Genomic DNA, 13600 nt, shown 5'->3' with positions numbered 1-13600 from the left:
CGAGACTGTCACCTTTCTTTATTTCCAAATGTTGTGTGATGTGCACAGGTGAGGTGGCCATGTGGTGGCTTGTTTTGTGTCTCATTATTGTTTGGCTTCTAATTAATGAAAAAGAGACAACTAAGGTGTCTGAGTCAAGTTAATTGAAACTAAGGCAAAAGAAGTAAATTAGCAGCAAAATCAGGTCACTAATGACGAAGATGGTTAGAATGAAAACCTGCAGCCACTGCGGCCCTCCGGGACTGGAGTTCAACCCCCGTGGCATAGACAATTGCATCAGAATGTCTGATTCTCATCTCCCTGAAAAAGTCCTCTACTCAAACCTCAACCAAGGTCAGAGAATGTGGGGCAATTAGGGAATATGATTTGAAACAACCTCAACACTATATTATAAAATACAGTATTACTAGCTTGGAGTCACTACCCACAACATATCCCCTACACACTGCATGATTAATCAAGTGGTTCTTCATTTTGAGACCAATGATCTCAGTGGTGAGGCAGAAAAAAGAATGGTCATGGAGCAGGATGGGGGAAAAAATTATTGCAGGAAGCTGCTCCCAAATGGAACGTCCTGTTCCAACTGCCTCAAGCTCTGTGTCTTGTGGATAATATTTCTCTGATATCTAAGGTTACACATACTGTGTAACACTGACAGATGTCACTCTCATTTTGGATAACCTTGGAGAGAGAGGGGAGAGGGAGACAGAAAGAGAAAAAAAAGTCACAAAGATGCAGCTACAGATGTGTTTGAAGTTATAATAACGAAATAGGAATCTCTGCATCATTGAGAATCTTATGTATGGGAAAGGAGCTGGCATGTTTTCATTGGTTTGTTTAAGATATATTAACAATGTATCCCAAAGAAGAAAAATAAATAGATAAACAACTAATGAGTAAGAGAGTTATCAAACTAAACTAGCAGAAGCCAAGCACTACTGATCTTGAACTCCTGAGCAGCCAATGACTGCTATACACAATTGTCATTCATTCTAAAGCCAGAGACATGCTACTATACTCTAGAAAAATAAACTAAAGAATGCACATAAATTACAATGCTCTTTGTAAGTTTAGGTTATAGATTAGTTTTCATGCACTCCAAATCTGCACCAAAAGGGAGACAGAAAGTCAAAACCCTACAAGCTAGAGCTTTAAGGTAAGAAATTATGTCCTCTAGGGTCGCTAGCTCCCTAGTTGGAATTCTTCTTTTGCAATTGCGGCATTTTAAGTAACCCAAAACTATACAGACATAATATTAAAAGGCGATATCTCTTCCGTAGTGATATGGCGGTAAGAAATCACATAAGAGAAAATAACTTAGCTTTCTTTAATGACGATTTACGCGGCATTACAGACGAAGGAAGCCATAGCAAGACAATTACCAAGGTGGGGTCTCGATGTATACATTCTGCCATTTTTTGTTGCTGCGCTGGAAGGATTCTCAGGACGGATAACATTATCACCCATCCGTCCGTCGGCTTCGCGGTGTTTGGCTGATGTCCAAGTCTTTTATACTGTTTAATCCACGTGCAGGCCCTTACTTAGGTTCCAAACAAGGCAAAGAGAGGATTCAATTTCATCTCTAACATACAGAAAAAGTACAATGCCCATGTTTGCAGTTGTCCCCATCTCTCTTCAAATGCTTGCCTAGCAGTTTTAAATACTGAGAGCCCCTCTGTGTGACACAGTCATGGCTGAAATTATCGGCACCCCCTGGAATTTTCCCAGAAAATGCACCATTTCTCCCAGAAAATTGTTGCAATTATAAATGTTTTGGTATACACGTTTATTTCCTTTATGTGCATTAGAACAACAAAAAAAAAAAAAAAAACAGAAAAAAGCCAAATCTGACAATTTCACGCAAAACTCTAAAACCAGGCTGGACAAAATTATTGGCACCCTCAACTTAATATTTGGTTGCACGCCCTTTGGAAACTAAGTGCTTCTTATAACCATCAACAAGCTTGTTACACCTCTCGACTGAAATTTCCGACCACTCTTCTTTTGCAAACTGCTCAAGGTCTCCCAGATTTGAAGGGCGCCTTCTCCCAACAGCAATTTTGAAATCTCTCCATAAGTGTTCAATTGGATTTAGATCCGGACTCATTGCTGGCCACTTCTGAACTCTCCAGCGCTTTGTCTTCAACCATTTCTGGGTGCTTTTAGAGGTATGTTTGGGGTCACTGTCCATGCGCCCCAATATTTTTTGGTAGTCTTCAGATTTCATGATGCCTTGCACACAGTCAAGGCATCTAGTGCCAGAGGCAGAAAAACATCCCCAAAACATCTTAGAACCTCCACCATGTTTGACTGTAGGTACTGTGTTCTTTTCTTCGTAGGCCTCATTCTGTTTTCTGTAAACAGTAGAATGATGAGCTTTACCAAAAAGCTCTACGTTGGTCTCATCTGTCCACAAGACGTTCACCCAGAAGGATTTTGGCTTCCTCAAGTACATTTTGGCAAACTCCAGCCTGACTTTTTTATGTTTCTGTGTCAGCAGTGGGGTCCTCCTGGCTCTCCTGCCATAGCTTACACTGGCTCCCGGTTAAGTTTAGGGCAGATTTCACAATCCTTCTTTTAACCTATAAAGCATTAAATGGCCGCAGTCCGGCTTACTTGTCTGAACTTATCATGACTTACAAACCAGAGCGCACATTAAGATCTCAAGATGCTGGTCTGCTTATGGTTCCAAGGATTAATAAAATAACAATGGGAGGTCGAGCTTTTAGTTACAGGGCCCCTAACCTGTGGAATGGTCTGCCTGCTACTATAAGAGATGCCCCTTCGGTTTCAGCTTTTAAATCCCGGCTGAAGACTCACTACTTCAGTTTACCATATCCTGACTAGAGCTGCTGATTAACTGTACAGACTGCATCTCTGTTGTTAGTCATTAGCACTAAAACATAAGTAACATGATAGTTAGAATTGGATACTAACCCTCACCTATTCTGTTTCTCTTCTTAGTACTCAAATGTGGCACTTGGTGCCACAGCCCACCTGCCAAGTTGTTTTGCCTGCCTAAGGTAGGAAGGAATCGCAGGAATCGTGAGAAAGAGGGGTCCTTTCATCGGATTGGCTGGCCCAACACTGTTTCAGCCATGGAATGGCCAAATGGGGGAGGCAGCTTGATGGATGAGGTCTCCAGGAGTCTAAAATTATCCAAATCTTATTATGTGATATCATCTACTGTTAAATTCTGCTCCATACTTCTAAAAATTTTTTATTTTTTATATTTTTATTGAGGATTTGTTCGGTTCTGTGTATTGTATTATACTGACCCCCTTCTTTTGACACCCACTGCACGCCCAACCTACCTGGAAAGGGTCTCTCTTTGAACTGCCTTTCCCAAGGTTTCTTCCATTTTTGCCTACTAGGTTTTTTTTTGGGAGTTTTTTCCTTGTCTTCTTAGAGAGTCAAGGCTGGGGGGGCTGTCAAGAGGCAGGGCCTGTTAAAGCCCATTGCGGCACTTCCTGTGTGATTTTGGGCTATACAAAAATAAACTATCGTATTGTATTGCGTTTCATTTAGTTCAGATGTCAACGGATAGTTCGAGCTGACACTGTTGCACCCTTAGTCTGCAGAACAGCTTGAATATGTTTTGAAGTTGATTGGGGTTGTTTATCCACCATTCGGACTATTCTTCATTGCAGTCTTTTATCAATTTTTCTCTTCTGTCCACGTCCAGGGAGATTAGCTACAGTGCCATGTGTTGTGAACTTCTTGATTACGTTGCGCACAGTGGACAAAGGAACATGAAGGCCTCTGGAGATGGACTTGTAGCCTTGAGATTGTTGATATTTTTCCACAATTTTTGTTCTCAAGTCCTCAGACAATTCTCTGCTCTTCTTTGTTCTCCATGCTTAGTGTGGCACACACAGACACACAACAGAAAGGTTGAGTCAACTTTTTTCCATTTTAACTGGCTTCAGGTGGGATTGCTATATTGCCACCACCTGTTTCTTACCACAGGTGAGTTCAAACGAGCATCATATGCTTGAAATAAAATTATTTACCCACAATTTTGAAAAGGTGCCAATAATTTTGTCCGGCCATTTTTGGATTCCTCTGTGACATGATGTCAGATTTGGCTTTTTTTCTCTGTTTTTTTTGTGTTGTTCCAATGCACATAAAGGAAATAAATGTGTGTATACCAAAACATTTGTAATTGCAACAATTTTCTGGGAGAAATGGTGCATTTTCTGGGAAAATTCCAGGGGTGCTGATAATTTTGTCCATGATTGTACATCTGGCCTGCACATGCGAGTGGACTTATAAAATAATTTTTGTACAGAGCACAGTGACATTAAACTTATATTCTGATTACAGAAATAAAAATTCAGCGATCCTCAACTTTAAAGACACAGGTCCCACTAGACACAGTGGTATTGGAGCTTTATTTTGGTGGGGGACAAGCATAAAACACCAGCCTACTCAATCTTTGTGAAACCTGATTACTATCTATTACCTAGAGAGTATGCAGCCTTGTGAGATTCAGTTCAGAAAAAAAAATCTAAATTGAATCTCTGTTGTGCACCAGATTCTGGCAGAGAAGTACAAATACTGCAGCAGACATCCAAGTGCTTACTAAGCCGAGACTGCACATCGCCCTGGTAATTCATCTCCAGCAATTTCTTGCACAATATCCAGGTTCTATGATAAGCAAGCCTCTGGATGACAAAGCCTGCAGTGTGATAGCAGGAGTCCTGCTGCATAGCAAACACACATATTCTTAAACAGATCTTACATAAATATTTTTGTTTGATTAAAAACAGGTATCATAAAGAGACAAAAAGGTCCTGAGGCACTAAATGCTATATAAAGATGAGTGAAATATTATGAAGACACCTTCCCAATGATGTAATTATCTGGCACTTTCACCGTCTATACAAACAAAATTTTGGAAAACAGAAGCAAAACAAAACGCTTCACATTTGAAGTCTTTTAATATGCCCATTATCACCATCATACCAAATATTATCCTACAACAAACTCAAGTACAAAAATTACTTAATAGATATTCCAATTAGCAGCCAGCAGAGATTAGGAAGAAAGTTGGGCCCTTTCTTGTTATTAAACACAGAATGCTTAGTGTCTTCTACTCTAAACAAACCTGAATGACAAATTAAATAGTTCCAATAAAAGTCATTCCCACATCATTAATCAGTTAAACAATGTCTCACAATAAGCACCAAACTGCCCAAGAAATGCAGAATTCCTTAAGAAATTAAAAAAAATTGTTTTCATTGAGGACTGATGCCAAGTTCCTTTTGATATGTGTGTAGCCCCAGGCTCATATAATATTCCTATTACTATAATAATGTTTACTGGTTGCTTAAAAAATACATATATATTAATTATTATTTAGTTATGTCAGTGTTTCTATAATGTGATTGAGTGGGTGAGAGGACAGGCGGGGCTTGTACTTGGATAAGAGAATGACTACACGTAGACTTTGGAAAAAGAAAGAGTTTGGGTTTTACGTTGTTTTCGGAGAATTTTGAGCTCTGGGTGGTGTACACGCAAGAACCTGTTGGACAGAAAAAACTCGTCGTCAAAGAAAAGGTGTTGTTGAGATTAGCATCACAGGCGAACTTGCTGAGTTAGCCTGCGAAGAGGCACGGGATACTTTGGATAGCACTCCAGGTGACCAAAGGAAAGCCTGGCAGCGAGGAAAAACAGCAAGTTTCACCCCATTTGGACGGACTAGCTCCTTTTTGCTTGCAGCCTTTTGCCATGAGCCTGCCTGCAGGGCAACTCCATCGTTTTTCCACAGCGTGGAAGTGCTCCTTTAACCGCCACCTTATCGTGGTGGAGGAGTTTGCGTGTCCCAATGATCCTAGGAGCTCTGTTGTCCGGGGCTTTATGCCCCTGGTAGGGCCACCCAAGGCAAACTGGTCCTAGGTGGGGGATGAGACAAAGAGCGGTTAAACAAACCTTCTATAATGAATGAAAACTTTGGACGGCGTTTTCCCATGCCCGGATATGGGTCACCGGGGCCCCCCTCTGAAGCAAGGACTGGAGGTGGGGCTCGATGGCGAGCGCCTGGTGGCCGGGCCTGCACCCATGGGGCTCGGCCGGGCACAGCCCGAAGAGGCAACGTGGGTCCCCCTTCCCATGGGCTCACCACCTATGGGAGGGGCCAAGGAGGTCGGGTGCAGTGTGAGTTGGGTAGTGGCCGAAGGTGGGGACCTTGGCAGTCCGATCCTCGGCTACAGAAGCTGGCTCTTGTGACGTGGAATGTCACCTCTCTGAAGGGGAAGAAGCCTGAGCTAGTGCGTGAGGTCGAGAGGTTCCGGCTTGATATAGTCGGACTCACCTCGACGCACAGCTTGGACTCTGGAACCAGTCTCCTTGAGAGGGGCTGGAGTCGCCCCTGGTGAGAGGCGCCGAGCGGGTGTGGGTATACTTATTGCCCCCCCGACTTGGAGCCTGTTCATTGGGGTTTACCCCAGTGGACGAGAGGGTAGCCTCCCTCCACCTTTGGGTGGGGGGGGACGGATCCTAACTGTTGTTTGTGCGTATGCACCAAACAGCAGTTCGGAGTACCCACCCTTTTTGGAGTCCCTGGAGGGGGTGCTAGAGGGCATACCTTCTGGGGACTCCCTCGTACTCCTGGGAGACTTTGATGCTCACGTGGGCAATGACAGTGAAACCTGGAAGGGCATGATTGGGAGGAATGGCCCCCCCGATCTGAACCCGAGTGGTGTTTTGTTATTGGACTTCTGTGGCCGTGATCTTCAGCTCTCTCTGGATCGGTTCGCAGCGAAGTGTGAAGCAGCTGGGATGGGAATTAGCACCTCCAAATCCGAGACCATGGTCCTCAGCCGGAAAAGGGTGGAATGCCCTCTCAGGGTTGGTAGCGAGATCCTGCCCCAAGTGGAGGAGTTCAAGTATCTCGGGACCTTGTTCACGAGTGAGGGAAGAATGGACTGTGAGATCAACAGGCGGATTGGTGTGGCGTCCGCAGTAATGCGGGCTCTGCATCGGTCTGTTGTGGTGAAAAAGGAGCTGAGCCGCAAGGCAAAGCTCTCAATTTACCAGTCGATCTATATTCCTACCTTCACCTATGGTCATGAGCAATGGGTAGTGACCGAAAGAACGAGATCGCGAATACAAGCGGCTGAAACGGGTTTCCTCCGTAGGGTGTCTGGGCTTTCCCTTAAAGATAGGGTGAGAAGCTCTGTCATCCGGGAGGGGCTCAGAGTAGTGCCGCTGCTCCTCCACATCGAAAGGAGTCAGATGAGGTGGCTCGGGCATCTGATCAGGATGCCTCCTGGACGCCTCCCTGGTGAGGTGTTCCAGGCACGTCTAACCGGGAGGAGACCCAGGGGAAGACCTGGGACACGCTGGAGGGACTATGTCTCTCGGCTGGCCTGGGACCTCCTTGGGATTCCTCCGGAAGGGCTAGAAGAAGTGGCCGGGGAGAGGGAAGTCTGGGCATCTCTGCTCAAGCTGCTGTCCCCACGACCCGACCTCGGATAAGCGGAAGAGAATGGATGGATGGATGGAAGTGCTGTGTTTGGACAATGGACACTGATATTCACTCCGCTTATTTGTCAGTAGTATGACCTTTTATGTTGGCTCTTTAGAGTAAACGGGACTTAATGTTTTTGGCCACCACGTTCCAGAGCGTCGACCAGGCCTGCAACGAGGGTTTTGGGGGGTTGGGTGGGATTGTGTGTGGGCCGGCTGGCCGCTGGCTTGTGTGTATGTGCGTCTGTGAGCTCCTAAAGTTGTTAAGTTAAAATGAGGTTTTAGTAATTACGTTTGCTCATATTATAGATTTGGTTATTGTGTTTTCTTTAACAGTGGGATGTTTTAAGTGCTGGTAAAAGCAAACAGTTAAAAGTACATTTGTAAGGTTTAAGTACACTGCCTGAACCTATAGGTATTTGTTGTGAAGGGTATATTTACTGCAATTTGTGTGAGATTTCTAATTTCTGTAATCTATGATATGTGATCTGTGGGAATTTTGATTGGGCTTAACTATAAATAGTTTTATTTTTAGATATTTTTCCAATTTAGTCAATACATTTTGTTATATTTTGGGAACATATTTGTATTATGAATTGTGTTACAAGTTACTAATTGTGAAACAGCTGGCAGCTTATTACTGGGGAGTAGGTATTAGTTAAGGGATTCTAATTTATCGTCTAAAAACACGGGTATTTAAAATTAAAGGGGTTTTCAGAAATCAGCTTAGGGAAATAGAAATAGTTCTTTATGAACTTAGGGCACTATCCTATGGCTAAAGGGTAAAGAAAGCTCTACATGTGCAATTCTGAGTTCAAGTGTGCATTATTTCATTCACCATATTTAAGGTCACACATTCCAAAATTGTTCTATTCATAGGCACAACAGGTCAGAATTTTGAGAGGAAAAACAAAGCTGCTGTTGATTTTCTGCTTAATTCACATCAATCCAAAAACGAGACCATCAAATCTGATTTAAGGCTGAGCTGATTATTGTTTTCTATTACAAAGTAATCTGAGAGGTCAGTGTCATGTCACAACTTGTCAAAATTAGGTGTCACTGTTACTTCTGAATTGTTTCACTGGGAGCTATGACCTGGGTGGGCTTTCACCTGAAATTTCTCGCTGGAATGCTTGCAATTCCCATAGAACATGAATACAGAATTGGCCACATGCTGACTGAAACAGGTTAACTAACACTCCTCATTGTGGAGAGAGCAGTTAATAAAGATAAGGGGATATCTATCTTGAACCTACATAAAACAGTGAACAAAGGCTTGCTTTTGTTAATTCTCAATAGACTTTTTTGTTCTTTGGCAGCAATCAAATATTTATTTACAGTACACATTTTAATTTAAAATATACAGACTAATTTATCCAAGAAAGACAATCACTTTGAGGCCGTCGAAGAGCAACAGCTAGAAGACAAAAGACTTAGGATGACAAAACAAAGAATGCACCTTCTTTCAAAGTATAATGGCAAAACTCATCCACTGGACCTGAAAAGCATTAGCCACTGAGATAACAGGAAGTACATACAAACACGGAATATAATTACAGATTTTAACTATAAGTGTTAAAGTCATGTTAAACAAGATACCAGGACAACTGGAAACTTTAAAAGACGCTAACAAGACTTTCATGGCTTGGTAAGAAATGGGAAGAAAGCATTTCTGAATATGGTTTCATGTAGATGTTTGCTTGCTATTACATGGCATTATACGAGCATGTTATTTTGAAATCAGAAGTTTTCTTGACCAATTTTAAAGATAAACTTGTTTTCTTCTCTGTTTATAAATGTGCAGTGTCTTCAGAATAGTAAAATGCATTACACACTTGTTGTCTTACAGTAAATGAAGCTAACTACATTCCATTCTTTATATAGTCAGAAGAAAAACGTCCTAGAACTCTTGAGAGTAACTTCAGCATTACCCAATACAATGCATACGGTGAAAAACTGGACACAAAATAGAAACTATACATGTTCGTGTTTCTGCCAAAGAGGTTGGTGGGCTCCTAATGATCCTTAAAAGGCAAATTTTATTTTAGCAACAAATGCCATGTAAAAGTAAGCACAATAACTAGTCACATACCTTTATACTTCCACCAATAAGGTCAGGAGGTTCTTCGTCCATCTCTAAGGCCAAGTTGATGGTTGCAAAGGGACGGCTTGCCATTTGCTGCATCTCACGGAGAAGTTGCTATAAAAATACAAATGGAAGTTTATAAGTTATCACAACAGCACAACACAAAAACAAATATTCCGATTTATGCTTGTACAACAATAAATTAGATATACAAATGTGTCCGCTGAAAATGAGACACATCCTGACTGTAAAACCATTTTAATCTTTCAGTTATTTTCTAGGAAATTCTTATTCACATGAACCTATATTAACATTTTTCCTCTAACCAGTTATCACTTTGCATGCATTTATACATTATATTTATATTAACTATATCCCTTTATCCTGGGGTCACACACAATTATAGTAAATTATGACATATACCACTTTTTTTTCCCCAATTACATTTTCTTGAAATACATACTGTACAAATGTATCCCATTTTAAAAACAAGTATAAAATCAGTGAGAAGATACCAATCACAAATAAAATTCATTTAAACTATGTTTTAAGAAAAAACAATTGTGACATCACTGAAAATCTCAAGAAAAGTGCAATGCTATAGTAATAATGGCCATTAACTTGATGACTAAAGCACTAAAGGGTAACAGAGTAGGCAAATGAGTGTAAAATTGTTAATCTGTCTCTTCAGAGAGATAAAATAAAGATTTATAAGGATTAGTCCCATAGGGCACTCCCATATTGTAACTTTTTTCTCCTGTTAAGATGGCCTGACTTAACTATAATAAATGGACAACTAGGAGATCAGTGCATTTTGCTTCTGTCAACTAACAAAGTCATTTCAGAGGACTATCATTTTTAGTGTCCTTGGTAGCACTTCCTTGAAGGCATCATTAGTCTGTATGATTCTCTCAGGCCAAACATGATTAAGAATGCTTCTTTTAATTAAATCTATTTCAAATTAAAAACTTTTTGTAATTACCGCCCTTCGGTCTTTTGCAGCCAACATTGTACTCAGATTACAAGCACAGTTTCAAACCTGAGGCTCTAATGATTCATATCACAGATAAGTTCTGCTGAGTAACAGTTAAAACGGATGGGTATTGGCATTCTTTACTTTAGAAATTATTAATTTGAGGATTGTTAGAATGACAGACTGTGAAAAGGCAGCTTCATCACATCAATGTCAAAGTAAAATCTGGCAATTACAAAATGTTAAACTAAAAGTAGGTAGGCTCAATGCATGACAAAACACACTGAAGAAAATGTGCTATAAATCTGTAGTTCCTTGAAGATCTTTGTGTAACAGTCAACCATTTTGGTAGAAGTGGTAAGCTTTGTTACCACCATAGTTCCAGGTGACTGAATTTAAGTTCATATCATTGCCTGAATGAAGCTTTTATGTTCTCCTTGTTCTAAAGCAGTCATGCTTTCTTGACTGTGTTAATGGGCAACTATACTGAGTGGCCTGCATTGGACTGGCACCACTTTCACAGCCTTTTTCCTGTTCTGTGTCTAATGCTGCTAGGATAGGTACTGGATCCCCACAATTCTGAAATGGAACAAAGCTGCCCACCACAATAATAAACTTGAGTAAGTGGGATCGATAACGGATGTATGGTAGAATAAGTAATTAAATGCTAACGCCATTTGTAACCTTGGGTAGATGAATGCAAAAAAATGAAAAGTTCAAACAGCAGTAATACATTCTAATTTGAATTTCAATACAGCAAAAGGAGAGTTAGCAATGAATTACTCCATCCATCCATTATCCAACCCACTATCCTAACTACAGGGTCATGGGGGTCTGCTGGAACCAATCCCAGCCAACAGAAGGTGCAAGGCAGGAAACAAACCCTGGGCAGGGCGGCAGCCCACCGCAGGGCGGGCGCGCGCGCGCGCGCACACACACACACACACACACACACCAAGCACACACTGTGCAATGAATTATTGCACAGTTCAAACGTATTTTAAGACTTTACTGTAATGCAATTAGATCTAAAGAAAGTACAAATTTGTAAAAACAAAACTATGAAAAAGGGCCATAACTGCTAATGTTTGTCATATCGCTCAGTGCCTTCTTATTGGCCTCCATACCTGCCCTACTGGGGCAAAAAGAATGTACAATAGCACTTACCATCCTATTAACTTTAATGCACAATTGAATTAAACCACTATATGTTATGATTAGAAAGTTTCTCTGTGGTAATTTCTAACCTTAATTTGGTAATATTCATTTTTATTTTATTAAAAACATGTATAATATTTGTAATATATAAGTTTATAATTAGTGTACATTATACATTGTGTACTCTGATTTGTGCTCTTTACATATCTATAATAATAATAATAAAAGTGCATCACGTCACATTTCGCAGTTTTAATACAAAAGACAAACAAATTAACATTTAACACTTTTGCTTTTAAATGTATACTGATATATACTGTACTTTAACACTGTATAATTAGCAGAAAGCAAAACTAAAATGCTTTCTTTTATTTGGCTCTCTGCTACAGGTAGAGGACAGGAAGAGCAATGGTGCTCGAGGTCACTCGTGCTAATGGAGCTCACCAGCCGAGTGCACTGCCCTATTAAAATTAGTCCCTGGACACACATCGTTTAATAAGACATCGAGGCAGCCACTGCAACTTCTTGCACTCTTATAATTGCACAGATTCATCTTAATCAAAAGGCAATTAAACAGGTCCAAATCACTGTCACTGAGCAAAGGAGGAAATATGCTGAAAATAAGCTTTGCGTAAGGGGAACAAAATAACTTGGGATATATAATCTTTTAAGCTGGTCACGTCCTGATGACCTGTGCTGATTCCTTTAACACCACCCCCAACTCACAGTTTTAAACCTAACATAAAGAACATCAATGATGCTTTGAAGGTGTTCAACATGAAAGGAACAAAGTAAAATGAAAGACACTGTGTCTGAACATAAGTTGCAGTTCATGCTATACTTTGCATAAAGCAGATAAGCAAAAAATGCTGATATACATATAGACAGCTTCAGCATTAAGGGCACCCTTAGGAGAACTACTGGAAATTATAATCCAGTAAGGGGCCAGGAGTCATGCAAAGACTAAAACTGTCCATTTCAGGCAGCCCATTTTTATTTTCATTTTTTATTTGCTTTCATGAAAAAGTTTAAGGAAAGTAGAGGCGATAGCGTTTTATGAAAAAAAACAAAAAAAAAACCACATTTAAACATTAAATTCACCCACAATATATTTAGGAAAGGTGAAGCAGTACTTTCTGAACAGATGGTCCAATTGGTTTCCACTGCTGCCTGACAGCTCCAAGAAACTGGGTTCAAATCCAAGTTACTGTTTGTGCAGACACTGCAAGTTCTTCACATCATACTGTATCTACATGAGCTTGTATTAATTAATTAGGTGTTTTTGCACAACCTAAAGATATGCAAGTTATTTTTGGCCAGTGTGAATGAGTTTGCACTAGTTTGTCAAAGTATCATGCCATTGTGATTTGTTCCTTCCAAATTATGCAATTAGGCTGCAATAGGCTCCACACCTCTGATACAGAGCTAAATTAGGGTAGGTTGGAAAATGGAAAATATTTGAAGAGTTTGGAATAATAATAAGCAGCAAATGAGAAAGAAGTTTTGACTTGAAATAAGTAAACCATCATTACAAATATGTTTGCAAAGATGAATCAAATGATGTTGATTGCCAATTAGCAGTTTGAGTCAGTAGTATAAAAGAGGCCAGACAAGGAGCACTTTGACATGAGTTTCCAAACCAATAAAAGGCAATTAAAAGAGTTCCAAAGAAACCAAATTCTTGAGTGAGAATTGCAGATGCACTAGACACAAAAACTAAAATAATTTCATGCACTAATGGGAACAGTAGAAAAAAAATAACAGTGTGTGTGCCAAACATAGATAAATTAGATCTGAAAAAAATGTAATCACAAGCTGAAGTTTACTGACAGGGAAAGATGGACTTGTCACAGGATAGTTACTACATACAAAAGCAGAACTTCAAAAATGACAGCAAAATCACATCTATG

General features: G+C 40.4%; 1 protein-coding gene across 1 annotated transcript in view; it reads right to left on the bottom strand.

The window, feature by feature from the left end:
• Positions 1-13600, bottom strand: part of atrn (attractin) — a 300415-nt gene that overhangs the window by 21309 nt on the left and 265506 nt on the right. The window contains exon 27 of the mRNA XM_028801455.2: positions 9566-9673. Coding sequence (XP_028657288.2) covers positions 9566-9673 — 108 coding nt within the window. The remainder of the gene's footprint in view (positions 1-9565; positions 9674-13600) is intronic.

Source organism: Erpetoichthys calabaricus, chromosome 5 (assembly GCF_900747795.2).
Source record: "Erpetoichthys calabaricus chromosome 5, fErpCal1.3, whole genome shotgun sequence".
Classification (NCBI taxonomy): Eukaryota; Metazoa; Chordata; class Cladistia; order Polypteriformes; family Polypteridae; genus Erpetoichthys; species Erpetoichthys calabaricus.
The sequence above is the reverse complement of the archived record's forward strand: the minus strand, read 5'-3'. Positions and strand labels throughout refer to the sequence as shown.